Source organism: Heterocephalus glaber, unplaced genomic scaffold (genome assembly GCF_053883595.1).
Source record: "Heterocephalus glaber isolate CG9 unplaced genomic scaffold, H.glaber_assembly_v1.0 deba00000818, whole genome shotgun sequence".
In the NCBI taxonomy this organism is placed as follows: domain Eukaryota; kingdom Metazoa; phylum Chordata; class Mammalia; order Rodentia; family Bathyergidae; genus Heterocephalus; species Heterocephalus glaber.
Genome location: NW_028258164.1, coordinates 14,368,911 through 14,395,888, shown reverse-complemented (window position 1 = coordinate 14,395,888; position 26,978 = coordinate 14,368,911). Strand labels below are relative to the sequence as shown.

At 49.6% G+C, this 26,978-nt stretch overlaps 2 protein-coding genes and 1 pseudogene across 7 annotated transcripts in view; 1 reads left to right on the top strand and 2 right to left on the bottom strand.

The window, feature by feature from the left end:
* Wdr86 (WD repeat domain 86) overlaps positions 1-16,714 on the top strand; it is a 30,175-nt gene extending 13,461 nt beyond the window's left edge. For 2 of the 4 annotated variants that reach the window (XM_004860368.4, XM_004860367.4), the window contains exons 3-6: positions 1,930-2,341; positions 3,233-3,368; positions 5,066-5,169; positions 5,269-5,721. In XM_004860368.4, the coding sequence (XP_004860425.1) occupies positions 1,930-2,341; positions 3,233-3,368; positions 5,066-5,169; positions 5,269-5,436 (820 nt within the window). In that variant the 3' untranslated portion in view covers positions 5,437-5,721. Of the gene's footprint in view, positions 1-1,929; positions 2,342-3,232; positions 3,369-5,065; positions 5,170-5,268; positions 5,722-6,677; positions 11,183-16,537 lie in introns of those variants that run through there. The other 2 variants (XM_021240914.2, XM_004860369.4) reach the window with 2 other exon arrangements.
* Positions 7,769-26,978, bottom strand: part of Nub1 (negative regulator of ubiquitin like proteins 1) — a 31,272-nt gene continuing 12,062 nt past the window's right edge. For both annotated transcript variants that reach the window (XM_087207707.1, XM_013078025.3), the window contains exons 7-15: positions 26,751-26,842; positions 24,805-24,911; positions 15,951-16,137; positions 15,185-15,292; positions 14,289-14,441; positions 10,360-10,506; positions 9,887-9,982; positions 9,270-9,447; positions 7,769-9,162 (exon numbers count right to left, since the gene is read on the bottom strand). In XM_087207707.1, coding sequence (XP_087063833.1) covers positions 8,990-9,162; positions 9,270-9,447; positions 9,887-9,982; positions 10,360-10,506; positions 14,289-14,441; positions 15,185-15,292; positions 15,951-16,137; positions 24,805-24,911; positions 26,751-26,842 — 1,241 coding nt within the window. In that variant the 3' untranslated portion in view covers positions 7,769-8,989. The remainder of the gene's footprint in view (positions 9,163-9,269; positions 9,448-9,886; positions 9,983-10,359; positions 10,507-14,288; positions 14,442-15,184; positions 15,293-15,950; positions 16,138-24,804; positions 24,912-26,750; positions 26,843-26,978) is intronic.
* Positions 19,323-24,783, bottom strand: LOC101702137 (interleukin enhancer-binding factor 3 pseudogene; annotated as a pseudogene). The gene has a single exon (XR_015449916.1). The product of XR_015449916.1 is annotated as an interleukin enhancer-binding factor 3 pseudogene (transcript).

Here is a 26,978-nt window from a genome sequence, read left to right as displayed (position 1 = left end):
ACTCTTGCATTCTGAGCTGTTCTTTGTTGTTTTGAGACAGGGTCTTGCTTTGTAGTTCAGGCCAGCCTTGAGCTCACTATGTAGCCCAGAGTGGCCTCAAACCCATGGCAACCCTCCTGCCTGTCTCCTAAGTGCTAGGATTACAGGCACATGCCATTATGCCCAGCAATTCTTGTATTCTGCATGTACCTAAAACCAGCACCATGTGGGTGACATTGGGTCTGCCTCCAGCTGGAGCAGTAGCCAGGCTTCCTTCTCTCTTGGCTGTAAGGGTTGAGTGCCTGGATCACTGAGCACTCTGAACCCAGTCCCAAGGAACAAATTCTCTGGGCTGCCACCATTCTGGAACATGGTGCTCTGGGGGCTCTCTTCCCAAAGCAAAGTCTTTTACCATTGCAACTGTGAGGCTTCAAAGACTGGAGTCCTGCTGGTTCTTGTGATGCCCTCAGGCTATCTTTTCCATGTCTTCTGAAATACTTGGCTTTTTCTTGCAAGTCTTCAGGGACCAATTTCTCCTCTCTTCCATCTTTGCAGGCTACAACTTTACTGGAGCTTCCTTTCTAGCCAAACTAACAATGTTTTGAATCATTCTGCTGGGCTCTTTGCTTTGATTCTCAACATAAATCTGTCAAAAAGCACCCAATAGTAGCCATGCCATGGCTTCATTAGGCTGCCTTGAAATTTATTCTTCAAGATTAATTAGTCTGCTGCCTTTAATCTCAGTCTCAGGCAAAGTCTCTGGACATGAGCAAAATGCAGACAAAATTTCTGCCAAGATATAACACACATTATCTGGAGTCCAGCAGTCAGTGCAGTCTACAGCAGAAACCTCTGGAAGCTGGTCTTTACCGCAGTATTTCTATCAGTATTCTAGTCTTCTGAGCTCTGACCAGAATCTTCCATCAAGTACAGTCTTAGGTATTCCAGGGTTGCTTTTCCAGCTGGCATCTCCAAACCTTTCCAAACTCTTCCCATAAGCCAATTCCAAAGGCTTCTCCTGAACCACATGGTCAGGTATAGTCAGGTCCCACTTCTGGTACCTAATTTCTGTCTTAGTTACTTTTCTCATTGGTGAGACAAAATACCTGACATCCAAAGTTAAAGGAGGAAAAGTTTATTTGGGTTAGTTTTTTGAGGTTTCAGTCCATAATTGGCTGGCTCCAAGACAGGGTGGCATGGCAGAGGGGCATCACAGAGGAGAAATAGTCCACGGCAAGCAGACAGGTGAGAGCACGTTAGCTCTCTTTCTGTCCCTTATATTCTATGCAGGCTACTGCCCGAAGGCAGGGGTAGCATTCACACTCTTAGTCCTAGCCAGAACTATACCAAACCAACCGGTGGACTGATTTAGTAATCGTATATTCTTTTTTTTTGTTTTGGTACCAGGGATCCAACTTGGGTCCTTGCGCTTGCGCAGCAGGTGGCGAAACCACTGAGCTCAATCCCCAGTCCTTAGTAATCATATACTCTTGAGTACAGCACCACACACTCTAGATCTAGCCACCTGTGAAAAGTGGCCCCCATGTCTCCATGAGGCTTTGGGGGGACATCTAGACACAAGCTATAATGCCTATCTTCATACCTATACAGCTCTGTGGAGCCACTACTGTGAGCAGAGCAAGGATACAAGGTCTGAGTCTTGATCCCTGCTAGGTCTGAGCCTTGGTTTCTATTGGATCTGAGCCTTGATCCCTGCTGCAGTAGGGGCTAGGCCAGCAGGGGCTCAGATCATCCAGTCAGGGAGGGGTGCCTGACAGGGAATCAGGGAGGATGGCATTTTGTAGGAGGGCATTTTGACCTTGACCCTGGAAGATGAGTGTGGTAGGTGGCCAGAGAGCAGGAGGCTATCCTGCTGCAGTGCTCCTGGAGCTTGAATGGATTCTGGCAATGCTCTGTGCCCTGACCGCTGCCTTTCACCTCTTGCTCCAGGATCCTGGTTGCCAACAACCAGCTCTTCAGCAGCTCCTATGACCGGACAGCTCGCGTCTGGTCTGTGGACAAGGGGCAGGTGTCCCGGGAGTTTCGGGGCCATCGAAACTGCGTCCTGACCTTGGCCTACTCTGCCCCCTGGGATGCTCCCTGTGTAGAGGAAGCTGAGGCCAGGGGCCTCCTGGTGACAGGCAGCACAGATGGCACAGCCAAGGTGTGGCAGGTGGCCAGTGGCTGCTGCCACCAGACGCTGCGGGGCCACACGGGTGCCGTGCTGTGCCTAGTGCTGGATGAGCTTGGCCGCACAGCCTTCACGGGCAGCACCGATGCCACCATCCGAGCCTGGGACATCCTGAGCGGGGAGCAGCTGCGCGTGTTCCGAGAGCACCAGGGCTCCATCATCTGCCTGGAGGTGAGAGGTGCAGGCTGCCCGGGGTCTCAGGTGCACCTCGGAGTTGCCATGCCTCTGTGTGCCAGCTGGCTCTGGCTGGGGACAGAGCCTCGGGGGCAGGGCTTAGAGCCCAGAAGTCAGAGATCAAGGTGTCTGTCACAAGGCCAGCTGCTCTTTAGGCCTCTCCTTGGCTTGTGGAGGAGTCATCCGTGTGTGTCTGTGTCCTAATCTCTCTTTACCTGGACATCGATCAGATTGGATTAGGACCCACCCTAATGACTTCATTTTAAATTAAATTACCTCTTTAAACATCATATCTCAAAATAAAGTCACAAAAGCCGGGAGTGGTGGTGCACGCCTGTAATCCTAGCATTCAGGAGGAAGCTGAGGCAGGAGGATCACTTTGAGTTCAAGGCCTGCCTGGGCTACATAGTGAGTTCAAGGCCAGTTTGAATGACACAGTGAGAGCCTGTCCTTTTTTTTTTTTTTGGTACTGGGGATCGAACTCGGGTCCTTGCCCTTGTGCAGCAGGAGGCTAAACCACTGAGCTAAATCCCTGGCCCCGAGCCTGTCTTTAAAAACAACAAAAACAAAGGGCCCTTTGGCTGGCAGGAACCGTGCTCTAGAACCCTGCTGAAGCTGACTGGAGCTAATGGGCGGTTGCATGTGTCCCTGTCCTTGGGGAGTGGACCAGTTAGGGAGGCCACATGTTCAGAAGCCGACTGGATGAAGCCTGGTGGCTGCTGTGTCTCAGCTCTGCCAATCCTGTGCCGGGGGGAAGGACCAGCTGGACTCAGTGCTTCTGAAGGGGGTGTGGGTGGGGGAGCCTTGGGCCAGGGTCTCCCCACTCTGACCTGTGCGCAACCTCTCCCCATGCTGTTGCCCCGGCTGACCCTCCCCACCCCCACACAGCTTGTGGAGCAGCTGTTGTACTCGGGCAGCGCCGACAGGACCGTCAAGTGCTGGCTGGCAGACGCCGGGCAGTGTGTGCGCACCTTCCCCGCCCACCGCCGCAGTGTGAGCGCCCTCAAATTCCACGCGGGGACCTGTAAGTGACTGTCTTGGCCCAGTGCCCCTACACCCTCTGGCTTCCGGCGTGGGTGTGGTTTTCCCTTACTGAGCCTCAGCTGGGATCCCGGATCCAGGGATCCAAAGGCAGGGCCCTTCCCTGTCTGTTCAGAGATGGTCTCTTGGGGGTGTGGGGCTCATCCCACCTCTAGGAGAAAGAACGTAAAGCCGGGAGTGGTGGTGCACACCTGTAATCCTAGCTCTCAGGAAGCTGAGGCAGGAGTGCTTCAAATTTGAGCCCAAGCCTGGGTGCATAGTAAGTTCAAGGTCAGTGTGGACTACACAGTGAGACCGTGTCTCAAAACAACACCACCAACAACAAAAGGTGGGGTGACTCAAATCTTCAGAGGTCCTGGGGTGAAAAGCCTGTCCCAAGAACACATTCTGACTCTCCAAGTGAGACTGTGCTACCTTTTAACCCAGCCAGATTCAAGGTGTGGTGGGTTTGGCCTCACTTGGGCTTAGGTTTGAGCACAGATAACAGAAAATCCAGGTGTCGAGGTTTAAATGAGGCAGTGGATATTTTTCTCTCAGGTTGGTACTCTAGGAGATTCCACAGAGCCACTGGGTACCCAGATCCTTTCTATCACTTTGCCCACCTATTCACCCCCAGTCTTCTTCCTCATGTTTCACGATAGCTGCTTGTATTGTGTTTTAGGCAGGCAGAAGAGGAAGGGTAAAGGGATGCATCTCCTAGCTGAGAAGGGCCCATTAAGATGGTTCCCAGAAGCCCCACTGAAAGGTCTTTGCATGTAGCTCTTAGAACTCTGCCTGCAAAAAAAAAAAAAAAGAACGCTTGCCTGCAAGAGAGGCTTAAGTAGGGTCTTTCATCTGGGACATTACTGGAAAGTTGAGTCAGGCTTCTTTTGGAAAACAAGAAGGGCAGATTGTCTCAAACTGCTGGCTCTGTCCAGTTGGCTGGACACGTTTACACCTGGCACACGGCCCCCTCGGGAAGCAGCCCCACTCCAGCACAGAGCGTGGGACTGTAGCCCCCAAGGCCCCGCCTTTGCTCCCCCTGTTATCACAAGCCCAGCAGCAGCAGTCAATGCTTTTGGGGCCTGAGTGTCCCCCAAGAATGGGGGAGGGAAGAGTCACCCGGAAAATTCCAGTTGACCTCACAGCCAAGGTGCTGGGGGGAAAAAATGGGTTTCTGTAAACATAGCATGGGGAGCCCTTGGGACTTAGGCGTGGGCCTGGAGCGGTTATTTTTGCCTTCTTCTGTGTCCAAACCTGGACATGTGGTTGTGATCCTGCTCCCCAGCAAAGATCTGTAATGGAGAAGGACAGAGGTCCCTACAGCGCCCCCTCAGCAGCAGCCAGGTGATTAAGACTTTACTCCCGCCCCTCTGCCCTCTCACCCAATGCCCACAACACTCTGCTTTCCTGGGGTCCTGACTCTTTGAGTTTGAGGGGGGCAGGCGAGGAGCTGAGGAGAGTGTCAAGGTCGTGTTCACCCAGGAGCTCAGGCAGGCTGAGCACGGGCAGGGGGAGTGGGTGCAGGCTGACATAAGACCAGGAGCCTCCCGGGAACCAGTTGGCTTTCCTGAGGAGCATGAGTGGGGACCTGGCTCGGAAACTTGGGGCATCCCTCTGAGGCCCAACTCCCTGTCTTGTACTGCCTGGGAGGAGGTGGGCTGGGGAACTAAGAGAGTCCATGTGTCGCTGTTTGTTCAGTGTTCACAGGCAGCGGAGATGCCTGTGCCAGGGCATTTGATGCCCAGTCGGGAGCGCTGCAGAGAGTGTTCCGGGGCCATGCGCTTGTCATCAACTGCCTGCAGGTAGGCCTGGCCTGAGCCCTGCTCCCTGCTCCCCCAGAAGGGGACCCCTTCCAGCATCACCCTGAGGCCCCGTGCCTGACAGCCAGCCCACCCCTGCAGGTGCACGGCCATGTGCTGTACACAGCCTCGCACGACGGTGCGCTGCGCCTCTGGGATCTGCGTGGGCTCCAGGCCCCCTGCCCCAGGCCCACAGGCAAGCGCAGCCTGTCACGCCTCTTCAGCAACAGGGTGGCCTGCGTCACGGCTGTGCCCCTGCAGCCCACCTGAGCTAGAGGACACATCGCTTTCTGGGAACCAGAGGGCGGGCACCCGACCCTGGGCGAGAGCTGCCAGCTTCCCCAAGCCTCCAGGGATTCATCTTCTCCCCATCCCAAGCCCGGCCCCCTGGTCCACCCTGGGAGCCCCCAAGCTCCTGAAGGCCCCTGGGGAGTCCCTTTATGCAGAGAGTGGTAAGGGGGACTTCTTTACAAAAGCCACAGAACCAGATTGTTGCCTTGGAAAATTGTCACCGAAGTCCTCATGTAGAACTCAAATACACGTCTTCGAAGTTAACAGTGCTCTTGGGTACGTTTGTTCTGTCAACCAAATCTTGGCTCCCTTTGTGGACAGGGGACAGCTCTGCCTTCTGGCTGAGACTAGGGGCTGCCACCAATGTCACCGCAGACAGTGGCTGTGGAAGAGGCCAGGGAGTGAGGAGTTGGCATTGGGGTCCCTACTCTGGAGATTTTCCAGGGGCCTCACTCTGCTGGGCCTGCACAAATCGATGGCTGGCCCACACTGTGCCAGGCATGGTGGCACACACAGAGCCTCTGCAGCACAAGTGTCCTGCCAGGAGGAGTTGCAGGGGAGAGGCCAGGAGCCTCCCCAGCACCCTTGACCTCCCAAGGGGCACTCTTCAGCCCCTTGGTGCTTCCACTTTGTGCATCCACAGTGCCCTGTGCCAGTCCCTGGCTGGCTCCCAGTGTAGGACAATACAGGTGACTGTGCCTGACATGAAGAGCTTGGCATCTCGCTGGGAAGGCTCCTGGGTCAGCAGCCCACAGTGTTTCTCAGAGCACATGTGTTTCCCGGCCAAGGTATGCTGGCCCGCAGGTGCAATGCACTCTCTCCAGGATGCCAGGCCTGGTGGGCGATCTCATCACATGGGCAGAAAAAGATGCAGAGGTTTGTGATGGGGCTCTGGGCTGGACCCGGAAACACTGGGCAAGAGGGCTTCCTGGCACAGGTGCCGTTCTCTGGGAGCACTGGAGCACTCAGCCCCGTGGGGGGTGGGGGCATCACAACCACCACCTCTCCTCGAAGCTCTGTGGGTCAGCAAGGGGCTTCCTGCCAGGTGGAAGTGACGCTGCAGGAGGCAAGGCAGAGAACCAGGAGTTCCTGGGCTGGAACCCGTTCCTGCTCTGAGGCGATACTCACTGATGTGGCTAGGTGACATGCACTGGGGGCTTAGAGCCTCATCTCCTGCCACAGCAGAGCGAGACCCTCCCACCACCATCTGTCCAGAGCAGGAGCTGTTGAGGAGCTGCAGGCTGCTGTGAAACCACTGTAGCACAACAAACAACATGGGTGACTTTATTTCCATGCTGGTGCTGAGGATACAAGGATGAGATGTCCCTCTTCCTGGCTCCTAAGCCTGAGTCATGTGGTGAGTGCAGTTCAATGGCTGGTCTGCAGGAGAAAGCAGGGCTGGGGATGTAGGCATGCAAAACACTTGGTCCCCAGCACCACAAAATCTTTTTTTAAAAGGAAGAGAATAGTTGTTTGTCTCTGATCAATCTATTCAGTTGGCCAAGGGAGGGACAGAAAACTAAAGGATATCCGGGCAGAAAAATGGACAGCATGGCAGTGTCACCAGGCCCCGGGCAGACAGAATCTGATGACCAGGGGATCAGCATCAAGGGCACCAGCCAAGCACAGCCCATCACTGTGCAGCCTCAGGCTGACCTGGCCTCTGCACTGTGCCTGCCCCAGCTGGTCCTCTACCTGCCTGGGCTCCCTCCAGTCGGGCCCTGCCTGCCCTTCGAGGTTCTGGGGTTGATCTCAGCCACACTCTACCCCCACCCTTCCCTTCCACCCATGCCTGTGGGTCCAGAGGTGCCACAGAAAGCAAGGTGCTAAGGCTTTCCCCACCTAGCCACTTGTCCCAAATTTGGAATGCTATTTCGCCCGACTCCCCAAGGAGACCCCCAGCCCCAACTTGGTGCTCATCAGCCTGGTGTGGCTGTCTTGCCCTGGCCTTTTCCACCGGCATTAAAACTGGCAGGAATCACTTCTCGGCCTTTTGGCTAAGATCAAGTGTAAAACTGTCAGGAAGCAGAAGCCAGCCTGCTACCACGCCCAGGACTGGCCTCATTAGCCAGAGGGTTCAGGCAGCCCCCAAAGCCAGGTCCAGCACTGTCAAGTGAGGCCCATGCTCCTCACCGCCCTGGCTAACCCCCACATCTCATCAGAGCCCCAGGCCCTGATCTTTCCACGTAACCTCCCGACGCTGCTGTGAGGTCAGCCTTCTCCTTCCTCCCAACACTTGTGCCGGACACGGGTCCAGGTCACCAGGTTTAACACCACGGCTTTGCACAACTGACTGCAGGAGGCTGACAAATACACTTTTCATCTTTTATTTCCATCACCAGCATCATCATCATCCATTTTAAAAGATCAACAACAGAAGACTGCTGCTCAGATTTCCCATCTGGGCTGCTGTCCACTCTGCAAAAATCACAACATTGCAAGTGGGTTCCTGACAGTGGTGCACAGCTCACCCTGCCCTCAATCAGAGGAGCTTCCGGAAAGCAAGGGTCTCAGGAACACTCGGCACTTGGTCCACCCTGCACATGGCTGCTGCCAGCCATGCCCTAGGCATTAGGCAGGTGCTCGTCTAATGCACATCCAAGGGGACAGTTATTTGAGCCACACAAAGCTGATCACATCCCATTGGGAACCATCTTCTGTCACAAAAATTGTCACCCTAAACTGGGAGAAAATATGTCTAAATCTGATAGATCCCAGCAGTGAGTTCCTAGGACAGCAGTCTAAAAATGTTCATCCAAAATTATAAGCTGCTTTGGTTACCATTTAAAACTTCCATATTTAATAAAAGACTGTGTGGGGCCAGGGATTTAGCTCAAGGCACTGTGCCTTGCAAACGCAAGGTCGTGAGTTTGATCCCTGGTACCAAAACAAAACAAAACAAAACAAAAAATTGTGAAGCATTCTGGATGCGTATGAAGTCTGAATTTCAACCTTGAATTTCAAGTGTATGTTCTACTGACTGTGCAGAAAGCATTAGCCTTTCAGGAGGAAGGTCTGTGGCGCACCTTTATGCCCCCAGCAGTTGCAATGAAGCCCTAAGGGACAACTGTGGGTAGTGGGATGGGGACAGGGGCGCCAGTAGAGCTGGCATCACAGGAGGGATGACAGGATTTCTCCGCAGGTGGGGGAGGAAGCTAGGCACAAGGCTGGGTGACAGGAAGGGAAGCAGCCAGGTCTGTATGTCCCGCCTGTTCCCCACCCACTGGAGACCTTCCCCAGGGCCACCATGCCCTCAGAACAACAGCGAGCCAGCTCCCCACTGGTGGGTGTGAATCCAAGCAGGAAGGCAGAGTGAGGGCCCAGATGGGAACAGTCGGGCCGGGCCAGAGCCAGAGCCCCTTGTGGCCCTGGCAAAGCTCTCATCCCTGCGGGGTATCCTGCTTGCCTCTCCTACCGCGAGGAGGAGGTACGCATGAGCAGCATCAGAGGACAGCAAGAACAAAAGACCTGCGCTGTACTTTTCATAATGACAGAATTTATATGCAGAAATGTACTTATTCCTGTTCACGGCTTAGTTGGTTGCTGACTTTATATTTTCTACATAGGATAAGTACTCTGCAATAATAATTTCCTCATCTTCCAGAGTGGAGTCGAGATAATCTTCCTCATGCTCGGGAATGTCTTCCAGGATCTCATTGACAGCCTCCGTCTCCATGTCCTCGTCTGTTGAGGCGCTGGAGGTCCCTACAGGGAACACGGTGGGGGCGAGTGGGTTACCAAGGACACCTGTCCCAGGGACGCCAGCAGAATCACAGCCAGTGTCCTGCCAGCTCCAGCTCACATGGGCCTACCTGCGGAGTCTGAAGGGGACGTGGACGGTGTGGATGAGGAGTCTTTCTCCGACAGCTGCAGGTCAGGAGGGAGGCTGCCGCCATGGTGGGCGAGGGTCTGTGCCGCCAGCTGAATGCTGCCCCTGAATACCCGCAGTGCAGCTTCGGCCACCGCTGAGTCAAAGCCCATGTACACCAGCTAGGGCAGAGCACAGGGGGATGACTGTGACCGAGCCCCTCAGCTCATGGGCTACGTGAATCGCCATGTCCACACACTTGTCACCACAGGGCACAGCGAGGAGAGCCTTGTAAACAACTCCAGCACGAACACTGCTTGCCCTTCCTGACAAGTCACCCCTTATCCCTTATGTGCACAAGGCCTCCAGGAAAGGTCAAGTGAGGTCATCTTGGACAGGCCACCTCAGGCTGAATGCTATCACGCTCACCAGGAGTACTGTGAATTAAATGGCCACCATGTGCCATATAACAATGGGGGCAGCATGCAAGCAGCCATTGCTGGCACACAAGGAGCTGGGTTTCCATGGCAGAAACGGGGCTGATGGAAACAAGATGCTCTCCAGTTCTTCCAGCCCCCTTAAGGGAGTTTTTCCAGCCCTGTCAAGGGAGGCTGCACTCACTTGGTTAATGCCCTCCTGGGAAGGACTCTCGAGGCGGCTGCTGGAGTCAGGAGTCTCGTCATTCAGCCACCACATGTGAGGGTTACCGAGGAGGATCTGCAAGTGTGGGGACTCCATTACTTCTCACTTCTGCCCACACCCACAGCCCTGGCCACAACCCTGACCTGCTACTGGAAGGACAGAAAGTTAAGTGCAGGACCCGGTGGGGCCGTGAGGGGGTCCCCCACCCTGCTGGGCAGTGTTCATAGGAGCCTCCAGGCCACAAGTCATGGCAGAGCTGAAGGGGAAGGGGAAGTGGGAGGAGCAGCTGGACTTTTCAGTGTGACCGGCGCTATGCCCCCAGCCAGAGGGCTTGGCTTGAGCTGGAGCCAAGGCATTGCTCTTGTTCTGCCACTTGGCTGGAGGACCACAAAGCAGTGCACACCAGGAATCAGGCCAAACAGCTAGAAGCAGGGACCAGCAGGATGCATCACCTTCAGTGCTTCGTCCAGGTTCCCACCGGCCTGATGCAGGGCCTGCTTGGCGGCGCGTGCAGAGTAGCCCATGCCTTTCAAAGAGCTGATGTTCTCCATGTGGCGCCGCTTCTTTTCCCTTTCCTCTTGCCTGATCTGGGCCAGCTCCTTCAGGAAAAAAGCAAGGCCCACCAGGATACAGATTGAGATTTTGCAGCCAGCTTCCATGGTCACCAGGCAGGGTGAACAGAGGGAAGAGGTGCCTCTCTCCCTAGCCCTCCAGTCCTGCAGCAGAAGGGGTCCTGGGTACTGCTCTGAGGCAGCTAGGGGAAGTGGAGCCTCAGCCCAGGCAGAAAGGGGGTGCCCCACAACCCCCACTGTGCAGCATCAGAATCCAGCCACGGCCAGAGGCTGCTGGGAAGAACCAGAGCCAAAGAGCTTCCTACACGGGAACCGTGTCCCAGCCTGTAAAGAGGTGCCCAGGTTCATGTGAATCAGCTGATGCCACGATGCTGACACTCAGCAAACCTGAGGTGGCAAGGGTCCATTCCACAGAATCCTTGAAGGGACAAAAGCCATCTGACCCCATGGTACAGACGCTGCTTCGAACAAGTGTCTGAGCTGGCTGCTGATAGTTCCTGTACCTTCTTCTCCCCACCCCCACCCCCACCCAGACTGGAAGAAGCATGTATTTACTTTATAAATGGGAACACCCATAAAAATGTCATTTTTAGCTGCTTAAATAAATGGATTTTGGCTGGGGATACAGCTCAGTGGTAGAGCACCTGCCTCACATGGGGTGGTTTCAATCCCTAGCACTGGAATAAAAAAAAGTTTTTTTAAAGTCCAAAACCCCCACAAGTTTGAAAACCACACTAATTTAATCCAATCTCATTTTCCAATGAGACAAATTTTCCCAGAAAGCTGAATGACTGGGCCAAGGTTGCACTGACACAGAGCGTCAGTGAGCAGAGGGGACAGTGGCCCGTGCTGCTGCTTCTGGGGTGCCTGCCCCCAGCGCCCTTCATTTCTTCCTGCAGCAGGAAGAGGCCTCGTTTTGGGAGATGAAAGTGGATGCCACGGCAGCACCGTAAAAATTCCCACAGGGTTGGCAGGAGAACTAGGCAGGATTCAGTGGGTGAAGGCATCCATGGCCCAACCCCTGTTTCTAACATCAGGGACCTGCTGGTGTGCTCCCAGAGCATGTGAGGCACCTGCCTTTCCGCCTCTGCTTTGGCTGAGGTGGTTCCATCCCCAGGCTGCCCTCCCCAGTGGGCTCGTCACCCACCCGTGTGCTCCAAGCCTGCACTGCTCCGTACCTTCTCCCAGGGAGGCCACTCATACCTCCTTGCCCCACCAAGGCCTCCAAACTGACCTCATCCTGCAACTGTGTGTCATCTGTGCACATCACCCACACCCCAACTTGCACCCCAGCAAGATGACTCTGCCAGCTGGTGCCCTGCTTTCCCTCCATTTCTACTACAGAGGGGAAGACACATACTGACAACCTTCCTGACAGGAAAACCCGCCACCAGACACAGGCTCTAAGCCTTGCCTGACCCAGACAGGCACCCCGCTGGAGCCTTCAGCAGCTCCTCTTTCAGTGACAGACATCTCATCTGTTTTCTTTCAACCACATAAATACACGGGAGGAAAAGTGCTTTCGGACACTTCTCTTTGTACTAGCAAGAGTTAGACCAAACAACGCTGCAAGTAACATTTCAGAGCATTGCACTGAAACACCTACATAACAGTAGAGTCCATCTTGCTGTGTGAGCAGGCTCTCGAGTCAACCTGAAGCTGAGGCCTGGGCAAGACGGGCAGCAGGGCCTCCCGGGAAGGCGAGCAGCTACAGCTCACAGCCTGACTGCCATGGCACAGTAAGCCAGACCCACTTCCTCCACCGTACTCAGGGCCCTGTGTACAAGAATTACCTGTTCCCCTCTGTTCTGTGGACACTCATACTGAGTCTCGGGAACTGAGGTGTCTGTGTTGTGAATCCTAGAGCTTAATTTGTAAATGTACATATAAATCCACTGTACTTTTTTGGCATTTAAGGGGACAGAACTCAGGGACTCATCAATGCTAAGCAAGCACTCTATCATTGGGCTACATCCCCAGCTTTTATTTTTATTTTTTCTTTTTGACACAGTTTCACTAGGTTCCCCAGACTGGTCTCAAATTTGTGATTCTCCTGCCTAGCCTCCTGGGTAGCTGAGGGTACAGGTGTGTACCAGCTCTCCTCTATAGTTGTTTTTTTTTTTAATGAATTTTATTTTATCCCATTCCCCTCCTCAAGCCCCCTCCCCTCCCTATGTACAAAAGCTTTGTTCCCATTTTTCCCATTTTCATTTTTTTTCTTGTCCCTTCCTTCCTTTCTCCCTCCCTCCGCCCTTGTTCCCCTTCCCATTTGAACATTTTCTTCCTATTTCTCAACATCCATTATACATTTCAGTCCTTATTTCCACTTTTGGTTTCTCACAACAGAGAAAGAATACAGTATTTAAACATGTGTGTCTGATTTATTTCACTTAAGAGTATGGTCTCAAGGTCCTTCCAGTTAGCTATGAATGTCTCAAGCTCATCCTTCTTTATGGCTGAGTAGTACTCCATTTTATAAAACAAACAAACAAACACATCTTTATCCAGTCACTAGTTGATGGGTATTTGGGCTGATTCCAAGATTTAGCTATTACAAACTGTGCCACTATAAACATGGATGTGTATATATCGCTGTAGTATGATGCTTTTAAATCTTTTGGGAGGTTACCCAGCACGGTAATAGCTGGGTCAAATGTCTCCCCTATACTTTAAAAGTCAGTTTTTGACCCACAATTCTCCTTGTTTATAAAAGGAAAATCACTGTCTTCAAGGCCTCAAAGGGAGTCACAGGTAGAACTGAATGATGTGATAATTGTGAGACAGTAAGGTGTAATAATCAAAATGATCAAATGACATCTTTTTAAAACCCTGGCTTTCCAAATGCTATGAACTCTCATTGACAATTAAGTAACAGTGAAGGGACCAATGCAATTATCAACAGCAGCGGCTTTTCCAGTAGTACCAAATCCGAACTCAGCTCTCCCAAGTGCTTGTTTGCCCTGTCACTGACACCTGCAGCAAGACCTGTGGGCCAGGCTTGGGGACCAGGCAGGGCAGCTGGAGCTCTGGAAGGAGATGCCCACATGGCCCCTTGACCTCCCAGCTGCCCCACATCCTTGGCCCATGGGGACCAGGCAGGCAGAGGACCAGGGGCCCTTCCTGGCCCCCAGCAATCCCTTAGGTTGCTCTCCTCACCAAATAAGGGAACACATATGTGAGGAGATTCTAGAGAGTGATCGGCTGGAGTTCACAGCTAGAAAGGACCTGCGAGAAGCTAGTGCAAGTCTCTGTTCTGGAAAGGAGGAAAGCAGCCCATGGCTACCACACCCCAGCAGCTGTCTGGGCCTCAGGGCCTTTTCAGGAGCATAAGGCTTCCCCCAGCTCCACAACCTTAAAGCTTCCTCTAATGCACTTGTTGGACATGACTATATTTTTTAACCTGTGCTTTCATAATGCAATGTTCCTTGTTTTTATGGTTTGACTCATGTTTTTAAGCAAGAATGTAAGCCCAGCGCATTTCCATGCAACTGCTCCATGGAACAACTCAGCCTCCTTTAGAACGGTTTCCAGATATACACTGTGGTATGGAGAGAGGGAGAAAGAGTGAGAGAGGACTGCCTGTCCAAGCTCCACCACAAAGGAAGCTGTGCTGCCTGGGAACTCATGTATTAAAAGACACGTTCCTCTTTCCTTTTTGATCTGGGGTGACATCGCCTTGTTATTGATACCCTGTTTGATCTTTTGTGTTCTTTCATACCCAAGGGAGCTTGGCATTTTGGAAGTATTTGTGCTACACGTCACATTTCACAACCTCTGAAAGCACAGGCACAGGGTGCGTGAAGAGCTACCTCTCTGCGGTTGGAGATGTGAATGGCTGCGTGGTCCACGTTGCCATCGCAGGCGCGCAGGGCGAGCCGGGCTTCCTGAGGTGTGAACCCCAGCTGCATTAGGCTGTGCACTTTTGAGGGGTCGATGTGCAGCTCTTTGAAGAGCAGCCGTGCCTACAGACAGGGAGAAACTAAGAATCAGGTGGCTGGAGCAACACTAAGAGTGTAACACAAGGTGGAACCCTAAAGAACTGGTGTGTACCCAATGTGAATTACTGTGTGTCAGATTTCATCATCTTTTTTTTTTTTTTTTTTTGGTACCAGAGATCGAACTTGGGACCTGGCGTTTGCGAGGCAGGTGGCAGAAACACTGAGCTAAATGCTTGACCCTGCGTGTCAGATTTCAGATTGAAACTCTACATCTAACCTATTACCAATATGAGCCCAAGTTTTTTTGTTTTTTTTTTGGTACCGGGGATTGAACTCGGGTCCTTGCGCTTGCGCAGCAGGCGGCGAAACCACTGAGCTAAATCCCCGGCCCTTCTATTACCAATATGAATAGTAAGAGCATGAACTCTGGTCCCACAGCTTACCCACAACACAACCTGAGCGAACAGGCTGGGAGTTTTGGACATGATTGGGATCCATTATCCCCATCTGTACAGTAAAACTCCCTGGACCTGAGCTGCTCCTGCAGCCTGGCCTGTCACCTCTAGGCTGTGAGATGACAGGATAGAAACTGCTGACCAAATCAAGTCATTATACTTTTCAAGTCCATGATGCCCAAAAGGGAGAACAGGCCTGAGAGAAGCATGGTTCTAACAAGTCACTAAGTGCTGAGTTTATAAAACACTCACTTCTGGGGAGCAGGATAAAAGCCGGTGAAAATGGAAACGGTCACCATGTGCTCGTCTTACCTTGTGGAGATACTCATGGGCCTCTTCTCCATTACCACTGTGATAGTTTCGGATCCCTTGAAGCAAATAAAGTCTTAAAAACAACACCTTCTCTTTCCCACAGTTTCCCTAAAGTTATCAGGGGAAAAAGGATAAAACTGTCTTATTTCTAATGGTAGGTGTGTAATATTCACATCCCCCCACCTCCACAGGGGCAGAGGGTAGCACTAACTGTGCGTGACATCACTACTGCTGATGGCAAAAGCAGAGCCCCCGAGCACATGGGGAAGACAAGGTCAGGACACCCATCCCCAGCCATCCAGATGCTTGGCCCTTCTGATCTACAGGGAAGAATGTAAAACTTCACACCAGGCAGAAGATGTTCATACAAGCGAGAATCCGAGGACTTGTGGGAACAGAAAGATGCTAACTTGACTTACAGCTCTGGAGCTGTATGTGATTCAAGTCACTGTCAGTATTCAGATACCTGTTTTCTGCATCTGCACCTTGTATCACATGTGACTGAATTTTAAGTAGTCACTGGCTCCTGCCCGGGGAGCTTGGAAGTAGAGGTCTAGGCCTAGAAAACTGTGTTCTCCTCTGGGTTCAATTCATACCAAAGAAACAGCCAGGCTTCTAACATACTGAGTACTTTGTAAAATACAGATCTGAAAAAGCTTATTGCAGGCTACTACCAGGATAAAATCACCTCTGGCACAAGACATTCATAGGGATAAACACATATTTTAGAAACAGACCTAACAATACACAGATTATAGTAACATACTTTTATGTGGACCAGTCGCTGATGATTTTCTCCGTAACAGTTTTTCAAGCATTTCTGGGCCAAGTTGAGCTTTTTTTCTGCATCATCAAGGCATTCGAGTTGCTCCAGCCGGAAGTAGCACCACACAATGTCCAGCTGGAGCACAGCATAGTTATCCACGATGTCCAGCAGCTCTCGGCTGCACTCACTGCAAGGAGAGGGGACCACATCACTGCAGAGTTGTTAGAGCTTTTCCAAGTGAATTCCTGGAATTCCTTCCCAGTTCTTGGTGTATTTTCAAAGACTGCTTGAAAACAGAGATCCCAGTGCTTACATGGGAGCTCATTATAATCTGAATGCTTCCAGGATAACATATGCATACACACACACACACACACACACACACACACACACACACACACACACGCCCCTTTCTAGGCTTGAAAGAGGCCTAGAAGGAAGCAGACTCCAGGGCCACTATGTCAGCACCCCTCTGTACACAGAGACCAAGGTTTTTAACAGGGTTCCACCTTGTGCCTTAACTGCAGATCAGAATTGCTTAGACGTGAGGATTCTCAATCTCTCTCTTCTTCCTCCGTTTCTCCTAGAAATACTGATGCAGAAACCCCACCCAGACCAACAGAAGTCTCTAGGGATGGTGGCTGGATGTTCTACTGTATTTCTAACCTGCCCAGGTGACTTTAACATTCAGGAAATGCTAAGAGCCATCACAAATCACCATGTCTTAAGAGTGCCTTAATTGCCCACGCTGTGCCAGTCACAGGTGGGCTGGGAGGAAGCACAACTGGAAAACACCAGGCCCTAAAGTCTAGCTGGGTTCTGAAGGACCACGTCCAGATGAAAATCTCCTCTACAGCTGGGCCTCTGAACTGGACCCAGGCAGAGAGGAAGAAAGATAGACCAGACAATAAGCAGAGCACAGATGAAGACAGCCACCAGGGTTACCTCTTTGGACTTCAAGTTGTGATTACACTAACATTCATGATGGAAATCTAGATCTCAGGCCTTCAGTAAGAAAGAAAATATGGAACCATGCAGCAACAAATATTAAAGGCTTTCTGTTTTCATTGGAATTCTACTAAAACAAGACTGTTTGTACATGAAATGAAATGTACATCCTCAATCTCCTGTCCTGCATGTCAACATATGCTCAGCAAGAAGAGAAATCAAATGGAATCTCATTTTGTCATTTACCCTATAAAACAGAGGTCTCTTGAGGGGAGAGCCTGGGTGTAGTCTAACCTGGCTGGGGCAATAAAAACGTGTTAGAATAGTATTTTTACATTTATTTATTTGTGTTTATTTGGTAATGTGTACACCATATTTTGTACACACACAGATGCAGGGCTGGATGAAGGACACTTCCTAAAATCTGCTGTTAAGTGTGAGAATCCAATTTTGAGAGGAGGGAAAGGATTTCGTAAACTGTGGTCTAATCTTACACTCCAGGGGAGAGTTCCTGATCTGTCTGTAACAAGTTCATGTTTCTGTGCAAAGATGGTCCTGCCATTCATGGGAGTGCAACGGACACTTTGCCACACTTTTCAATTTCTCATGTGTGTGCACAAGCTTTCATGTTTAATGAACATCAAGAACAGAAATGGCCTCACTTCAGTTAAAAATAAAATCAGGGCCGGGGATTTAGCTCAGTGGTTCTGGCGCCTGGCGTGCAAGCACAAGGTCCCGAGTTCAATCCCTGGTACCAAAAAACAACAACAAAAAATAAACATGCAGAAAAATAAAATCAACATGTCAAGTGTGACCCAAAATTGAGTATATATGCAGCAAAATCCCCCAAACACATCAAAACACGGGTCTCTTATTAATGGGTTATATTTTATTCTATGAGTTTCAAGAAATCACCTGAAAAAAAAATTATACACCTGGATATTGTAATTTTGAAACCATTATTTTTTTTTTTGGTATCGTGGATCGAACTTGGGTCCTCGCGCTTGCGCAGCAGGCAGCGAAACCACTGAGCTAAATCCCTGGACCCTGAAACCATTATTTTTGAACCTGATCTTGTCAGTTAGAAAAAATACAGGTTTTTAGAAGTCTAGTATAGGGCTGGGAATTTTGTTGTTGTTGTTGTTGTTACTTTAACATGTATTGATTAAAAAAAAATAAAGAGGAGAAGTTTTCAACATCATTCAGGATAACTATTTCCTGGTATAAAAAGACATTATTCTCAAACAATAACTTTCTAAAAAAAAAAAAAGTACATCATGCAATCAGTTTTAAAAAGTTTCACTGACTGTTTCAAACCTTGGGGATCATACAGTAACCGTTTTTTGACCAGTTTTTGCCTGAATAAACACAAAATCTTGCAAGTCAACACAGTTGCAGGCTTTGCTGTGAAAATGAGTGCTGAGCAGAAGTTGAACCCCAGCATCCAAGGGCCCTGCAACCAGTCGGGCTCAGCGAGGAGCCACCAGGTCTGGTGCCCTTGCAGGCAAGCGAGGAGAGGCGTCAAGGCCGCTGGAGCCTGTGACCTGAGCTCAGCAGCCTGGCCCTGCCTGCCAAAGCCCACGCCACCTCTTCTCTCTCAAACCTGAGGATGGGCCAGGCTTTTTCTACTTGAGTATTTTTAAAGCCCCACTTAAAAAAATCCAGATTCCATGCACTTGCAGCTGTGATCCTGACTTGCAAAATTTCTTGTTTTCTACCCTTTAAAGCCTGTCTGTTTCTCGCACAGGTAATGGAAGCACAGTTTTGATACCTTTGAGAGTTCACTCTCTAGCTAAACCAGCCACAAAATACCGCATCCCAAACAAGAACCCACCAGAGTATTACAAAGGCAGGAGGAGATATCTCAGCGCAGTGTACAAATTCCCCCCATTCCCAATATTTTACATGCTTGTTTAATTAAAAAGAAAGTCAGTTGCTCTGGATTCAGATGTGGTGGAGTTTTCATCACTGTCAAAGGCATCAACCAGATTTGGGAGTTTGTTAAAAGGTTAAAAATTCATACAAAACCTGCTGTAAATTAAGACAAAGGTAGATTAAAATGCATCATTAACTGTCTCTTTAAATAAAGTAATGCTTTCCATAAAAAGCAAAGGTGGGCTTTTGCCTTGATGCTGAAAAATGCTGGCTCTAGAATTCTGTGCAAGTCTGCACAAAAATACATTCTCTGAGAAAATTGTTTTCCACTTAGTGTGAACTTCAATATGACCAAGTTCAAAGGCAAATCACGATAAAAACTGCCATTGTCTTAAATTCTGCAGGCTAAGAGTTTCAGACAAGCTGCGGTGGAAAGCCACGGTTGAGAAACCCAGTGAAGCACAGGGGCACAGCACGGACACTTCGGGTTTTGGAGTTGAAGGAAACTGGGGTAAAAAGTTGATTTTGTGTGCAATACTTTCAGACGCTCTAGTTAGACCCAAAATCATGATAGCCGTAGCAGTCTGTGAAAAAGTCACTATAGCCTGCAGTCGCAGAGTTGCCGCTGTACCCATAACTTCCGTACTTGGCGCCAGCATTCATGTAGCCTCCGTGGTTGGCGCCCCCAAATCCTCGGCCCTGGCCCCGCCCTCGGAGATTGGGGGGCGGGGGCACCTCATTGTGCATGGGGCCACCCATCCCGAAGCCCGGGTTGTGTGGCTTGGCAGCAAATTTTGGCCCGCCTCGGACAGGGATTGGTGCTCTCTTCTTTTTGTTGGCATCAAGGGCAAGGGGGGCATCAGGGAAAAGCTTTTCAAGTGCAGCAAGAGCAGCATATGCCTTTGCTACTTTCTTGTTTGAACCAGCACCTTGAAACTTCTGTCCATCAACCTCGACCTCCATGACAAAGCGCTTGTCATGGCTGCCTCCGGTCTCAGAGATGAGCTCGTACTTGACGCCTCGCCTCTTCTCATTCAGTTCCATAACTGGGCTCTTGCCATGCTTAGTCAGGATCGGCCCCTGGTGTTTTACGTTCTCAGTGGTGGCATCCGAGGGGAAGGTGGCGCTGGGGGTCGACCCAGCTTCTACCACGGGGGCAGGGCCGCCACAGCAGGCTTTGCCTCTGTTTCCTCAGCAGAGTCCTCCCCCTTGCTGGAGTCCCTGCCTTCAGCACCTGTCGGCAAGCCCATGTCCTGTAACACCTTAACAGCCACGTGCAGCTTGGCGGTCTTCTTGGAGGGCCTTGAGGCCTCAAATGAGCTGCCATCCACTTCCACAGACATGGTGAAGATGGGGGCGTGCACAGGGCCTGTCGGGGACACCAGCTTATACTGCAGCCCCGGCTTCAGCTGGTTCAAACGCATCAGTGCATTCATGGCCTGGGGAGGCTCAGCTTTCTGCTCTTTTGAATCTTCTTCTTCTTTTTGCTGGGGGACTTCTCTTCCCCGTCCTCCTCCATTGGGCGTTTCATGGGGGTAATGGCATAGGTGGTGCTGAGAGGGATATGAACAATGTAGTCCACTGGATTCTCATTCTTTGGTTTCTTGGGCATCTTGGAAGGCAGGGGGTCCATGCCCAGGACTTTGTGGAGCTGGCCAAAGGCAGCGAGCCACAGTGCATGCTGCGCACTCTGTGTGATATCTTCCCGTTGCTGTCTGTCTAGATGCCCAATAGCATCAGTGGCTTCTTTTTCACAAGGGTCATAAATGCCAGAACCATCTGGCATCACGATGCTGGACGCCAGGCACTCCAGCACTCTCTGCAGGGCCTCGCCAGAGCCCATCGGCCTGTTGGCTGTGCCGATGGACTTCTCACACAGGAGCTCCAGGGGCCATCCTCTGAGGGGACCCCAGGTAGGCACACGGGTACACGGGTCCCTCGGGACCTGGATAACAATGACAAAGGACTTCAGCCCATTGGCCCTGGCCTGGAACCACCTGGCATGTCAGAGGGACGCCAAGGCAGCAAGGCATTTCTGCCTGTCCAGAACGTTCGGGGGGTTGTTGACTGATAGCGTTTCTCCAGCTAGCACCTTCTCCATCTCTTCTCTGACAACGGGGGATGTTAGGTGAATGGTCAGAGACAGCGGGGGCTCTTTTGTATTTTTTATCACAATTGCAGCATCATCCACAGACTGGAGTATTTCATACTTGTCTTCTGTTACAGCAGCAAGCTGGATGGCCAGGTTGTCAGCCACCTTGTCCAGGAGGGCAGTTGTAGGCTTCTCCTTACATAGCAGCACCAGCTCTAGATCCAAGTCCCCCTTCAGCAGAAGGCCCTTTGCCACCAGGCCAACCCGCATCACCCCCCCCAGGGTCCTGGTCATGTGTTCTGCCTTCTGTTCCCCGGCCCCTTCTTTGCTCTCATCATCCGTGGGCACATCCATGTTGTCAGACTCGGCCTGCTCGCTGTTGCCTTTTTCTTGCTCCTCGATCCAGTCAGACACAGCTTTGAGAGCCGTCTCGGTGTGGGATACCATGTTCTGCACTGCCTCCAGTTCCTCTTGTGTTGGATACACCGAAGAATGCTTTGCCATCACGTGGCGATCATCATTCACAAAAATCCGCACTGGACGCATTTTCACTTTTCTCTGTAGTGTCTGGAAATCAAACTTTTGCTTAGCTTTTCAAACTGTGACAGATTTCCTTGTTGTTACCAATACTTCAACTATCTTCTCGGCGTCCCCTTCCACGACAGCAGCCGCCGCTGCCTCCCGGCTCCTGCCACAGCCCACCAGGGTCTCCCCCCCAAAGCCATGCGGTGTGAGCCCGGCTGCTGAGTCCAACTGCAATGGTGAGAAGAGGAGGAGGAGCCGGGGAGGTGCGGGACCACGTGACGATCGGAGCCCCGCCTCCTCACCCAGGGCTGGGGATTTATTTAGCTTAGTGGTTCCACCGCCTGCCTCGCAAGCAAGCGCAAGGACTCAAGTTCAATCCCTCATACCCCGCCCCCGCCAAAAGAAAAGTAAGCTGAGCTAAAACAGATCTTTTTTTAGGAAAGGTGGGTTAAAAAGTCACTTGTAGTCTTATTGCGGGTGTTAAGGAACTGGATTCTTGTTTGCCTTGGTCTAGTTTTTTTCCTCTTGTTTTTTTGTAGTTGGGGTTAAGATTCTTCTGTCTAGGATTTGTAGTTCCCACGAAACTGGGGAAAGTTCCAGCCCTGATTTCTTCCCCTCTCTCTGAGCCTTCCATGTCCCTTTCAGGAATTTTGAGTTGCACATGTGCTGGGCTGCTGAGCCGGCTCCCAACTCCCAGCTGCTCTGGCATCTTTTCTTCTTCCAGTCTTTTTCCTGAGCCATCCTGGAACTTCTAGCACCCTGTCTTCATAATGACCACTTTCTCTTCTGCAGTCTGCTCTTCAGCTAATTCCACCCAGCACTTCACACCATGGGCTCTGCACGTTTATCTCTTCAGTTCTCATGCAGTCTTCTGTACATGCCTAGCGTCTGTCTGATGTGCTCAAGCCTCCCTCCCACCTATTCTAATGCCTTGTCCACTAATTCCAGCTTCGTGTTGCTTCTAGATCTGCTTCTGTTGTCTGATTTCTCTCATTATTTTCTTGCCTTGCATTGCTGCTAATTTTTAACCAGATGCTGGGTATTTCTGTGATGCTAAATAAATTAGCTTCGCTAGGGATGCACTTGCTACTTGCTGTTCAAGGCTAGGTCTGGGATCCCGTTAGGTGGACCAGAGCATCTTTGGGCTACCTCTGTCCTAGTACCGAGGAACCACCCTTTTGAATGCTCAATGTGGTGCCCGAGCTCCATCCCCAGCACAATAAATAAACCAACAGGGACAGAAACTACTCTTGATCATCCCATACACCATACCTCAAGATACAGAGTAGAAAATTGTGGCTGACTTCTAGTTTCCTTGCAGAAGGGAGAAAAAAATTCTAGTGGGAAAGAAATGGAACAAGTAGTTTCTTCCACCTACACTGCTGAGTGGCATTATCGTCAGTCTCCTTCATAAAGAAGGGTAAACCCCACAGAAAGTACTCGAATACGTTGGCTAGAATAAACAGATCCTCAGGGAGAAAACCATCATTCTCTACTGCCTTCATTGGAAGTGGAAGTTTCTCAAAGGTCCGCTTGTTAAAGGCTTGGTGTGAAGCTTGGCAGTACTGGAAGGTGGTAGAAACTTTTAGGAGGTGGAGCCCAGTGGGAGGTTTTTGTTGACTGGGATGTGCCCTTGAAGGGGACCATGGGATGCCAGTTTCTCTGTCCCCCTCTCTTTGCTTTCCAACCACCACGACGTGAACTGGCTCTTCAGTCATGAGTTTCTGCGACCATGACTAAAAACCCCAAAATTCCAAGTCAAAATAAACCTTTTCTAAGCTGATAATCACAGGCATCTGTTACAGTGACAGAAAGCTGATACAACTACTTAAAAAGACACTGACAATGATTATTTTATCTATGGCTTACTGAACATGTTGATGTATCATGAAAATACTGGTTTTTTTATTCATGGCTTCTCTGAGATCTGAAAATTATTTCAAGGACTGTCCAGGTGAAAAGGTTAAGAGAGGATCACACAGATGAACTGAGACCAGCCATTTTTTTTTTTTTTTTTTTTTTGGACCAGGGATCAGAATCAGAACCTTGCACTTTCGAGGCAGGTACAGTGCCACTGAGTTAAATCCACGGCCCTGCCCTTCTTTCTTTCTTCCTTCCTTTCTTTCTTTGCCATTTCTTGATAATTGTCAGTATAGAGAAATTTAATATACTAGTTTATATTTTTAATATACATTTGAAATTTTCTATAGTAACAGCTATAGGACTATTGAGCAACTATGCAAGGAAATGAAAATTACCCAGATTTTAAGAAATGAACTGAAGAGTCTAAACTGTTTGCAGCAAAAGAGAATGAAGCTGACCCCAGAAAGCAGCAGAGACAAAGCAGGAGACCCTGGGGGCTCCCAGTCCTAACCTCCTCCTCCCAAACATTTGGGACAATAAATCCTTCCTTTGCATAAGTTAAAGTTGCAATTTTTTCATTTAACACCCAAAGGAGTTGACCAGTGCAAACTGTAAACATTTATATTTATCTTCTTGAATTATAGAGGATTATCTTTGGAATTCACCAAATTGGAAAGAAGTTTACACTGACATTGTTAACTTTTGACCATTTTCAAATATCAAATCAAATACTGAATATACCTGCATTATAGTCTCTAAGTGCCGTTTCCCAGTAACAGAAACCAGGGATCCTTGAGAAACTGCTGACTCCTGGCCCCAGGAATTCCCTGAAATATCACTGGCTCCACAGTGAGCATCTACAGAGGCACCAGGACTAGGTCTAAAGGACACGGGGCCACTCGCCAGCCACAGAGTCCAAATTTAAGCAATCAAGTTTGAGGCACATTCATGAGTTAATAATCTTGCTACTTAAAAAAAATATTCATCGATCACCTTTGAGGGACTAACTCATTTATTCTGAAAACAAGAAAATAAGAAGGAAATAAAGCAAGTACTGTTTTGTTTACACAAATCATACCTCGGCATAACCAAACAGCAGATGAGGAAAAATATTTCTTGTCAGAGAACTCCAGCAAAAAATGTAGAAGGAACAACCACTGTGCAGGCCTAATGAAACCGTGAATCTGGGGAATGAAAATCAATGTCTATACCAAAACCATGAGGCAAAAAGCTGATGGGGAACCCTACTGCAGATAGTTCAGCAGATAGTTCAGGCAGCAACAGATCACAAAGCAAGAGACAGAAAACATACCAAATGCTTACTGCAAAAAAAAAAAAGTACCTAAGTTTGTAAAATTCTTTTCTGTGCAGGGAAGAGACGCCAATTAAAAACACAAAGGGCAGAAAGAATTCACCAGTAGTCTGCACCGTAACTGCTCTTTCCATCAACCCCTCTTGGGTGACAATCTGAGGGTGGATTATGAGGGGTACTATGTATGATCTAGGCCACCTTCCCTAAAACTGGTAAACACCAAGGACAAAAGTGCCTACCAGAAATATCTGTCAGCATCCAAAAGGCATGGCAAGGCTATTCCATATTCTTTTCTTTTCAGGAAAGCTCTGCCCTTCTCATGATATCCCATAGCTAACATAAGGGCCTAGGAAAGAATGTGGATTTTAAAAAACATCATTTTAAAATATAACAAAACAAATGGTATCAAAAGCATATTCATTCTAAGGAAAAGCAAATAAGGTTAAAAAAAACAAATTACAAGATCACAACTCAACCTAAAAGCCAAAAGAAAGAAAACTGTAATTAAAGCTTGATTTCATTTAAATGCTGAAGCCAAGCTGTCTATTCAGTGAGCAGCACCTATCTCTATGTCCATCAGTTTATTTTTACTTTATTTATTTATTTATTTTTTGGCAGGGTACCGGGGATCAAACTTGGGTCCTTGTGCTTGTGAGGCAGGCAGTGGAACCACTGAGCTAAATCCCCAGCTCATCAGTTTATTTTAGGGTCTGTAAACCTCGCCATTTCTAGTATTCTACTAGACTAAACATAAGCAGGCAGCCAATAATTCTTTATGCCTTTAAAAATATCATTCACTTCACTTTCTATTTTCTTTTTTTTTTTGAGCAAGGGTCTTGCTGTTGCCCCAACTGGTCTTGAACTCCTGGGCTCAAGGGCCCTCCCACCTTGGTGTCTGTTGCTAGGACTGCAGGCACATATCCCCGTGGCTGCTGTTACTTCCTAGTGAAGTATCTGTTGACACCAGTAATTCCAAAGCAATTCTGAAAGGCTTTCATAGTTTGGTAAATGTCATCCAGAGGCCCACGTGTTAGACACAGGGTGGGTACCCAGAGGACCTGGCAAGAGGTCCTGAGGTCACTGGCGTCTTGCCTTTAAATGGGACCATGGGACCCTGGCCCTGCCTTGCCATCTTTTGCTTTCTAAGGTGTGCAGTTTTGTTCTGCTACCTGCTGCCCCATGATGTGCTGCCTGCCTGAAAACACAGCCCCACAGATACGGAGCCAACCAATCATGGACTAGCACTTCCACAACTGTGAACCAAAATAAACCTCTTTTCTTCATAAGTTTTGACTTTAGGTATTTTGTTATAGGAACAGAAAAGGTGATCCAAAATTTTATGAAATTCATGAATTTTTTCAGATGTGAATTTTTATATAATTCAATCTGACTTCGTAATCTTTCCAAGAAGAGCTGGATGTCATTGTTCAATGTTAAGAGAGCAGTGGGTAAATAATCACCAACATTTAAAAAAATAACCTTCAGGGGCCGGGGATTTAGCTCAGTGGCGCTGTGCCTGCCTCCCAATCGCAAGGTCCTGAGTTCGATCCCGGTCTCAAAAATAAACAAACAAACAAACAAACAAACAAACTTCAATCCACTGAAACCTCAAATATTAATTCACGTAGTTATTTTATTAAAACTTGTCTGTAATTCTTAATTTTAAACAGAATAATTTAAATAGTGGAGCCCACTCCAAAATTTTTTTCTTTCGTTTTTTTGAGACAGGGTCTTGCAATATAGTTTAGGCTGGCCTTGAACTCACCATGTAGCCTAGGCTGGCCTCAAAATTGTGGTGATCCTTCTGCCTCAGGCTCTCAAGTGCTGGGACTACAGGTATGTGCCACCACACCCAGCTTCCAAATTATTCTTTAAAGACAGGAAAAAATGGCTAGGTTGGTATCATACACCTGTAATCCCAGGACTCTGGAAGGCTCAGGCAGGAGGATCCCAAGTTTGAGCCTGGTCTGGACAACTTAGTGATATCCTGTCTCCAAATAAAAAATAAAAGATGGCTGGTGGGAATGCAGCTCAGTGTGAAGGCCCAGAAAAAAGTAATTTGATCCTATCACTGCAGGTCTTCATTTAAGAAGCACCTGGGCCTGGCTTAGAGACAGGAACAATCTGAAGCCATCTCTGTTCTAACTGCCGATCAAGAAGGCGGTACGGAGCCCCCAGCACTCACCTTCTTCTGTGACGGAGGGATTCGGATGGATCTGCCTGTCTGGTTCGCTATGTCTAGGTAGGGTGTGGTTTCGGGGTCCACCACCGTTTCAGCTGTATCAAAAACCAAAGGAGGGGCCGGGGATTTAGCTCAGTGGTTCCATCGCCTGCCTTGCAAGCACAAGGACCCGAGTTCGATCCCCAGTACCAAAAAAAAGAAAAACAAAGGAACCCCATTAATTCAGTGACA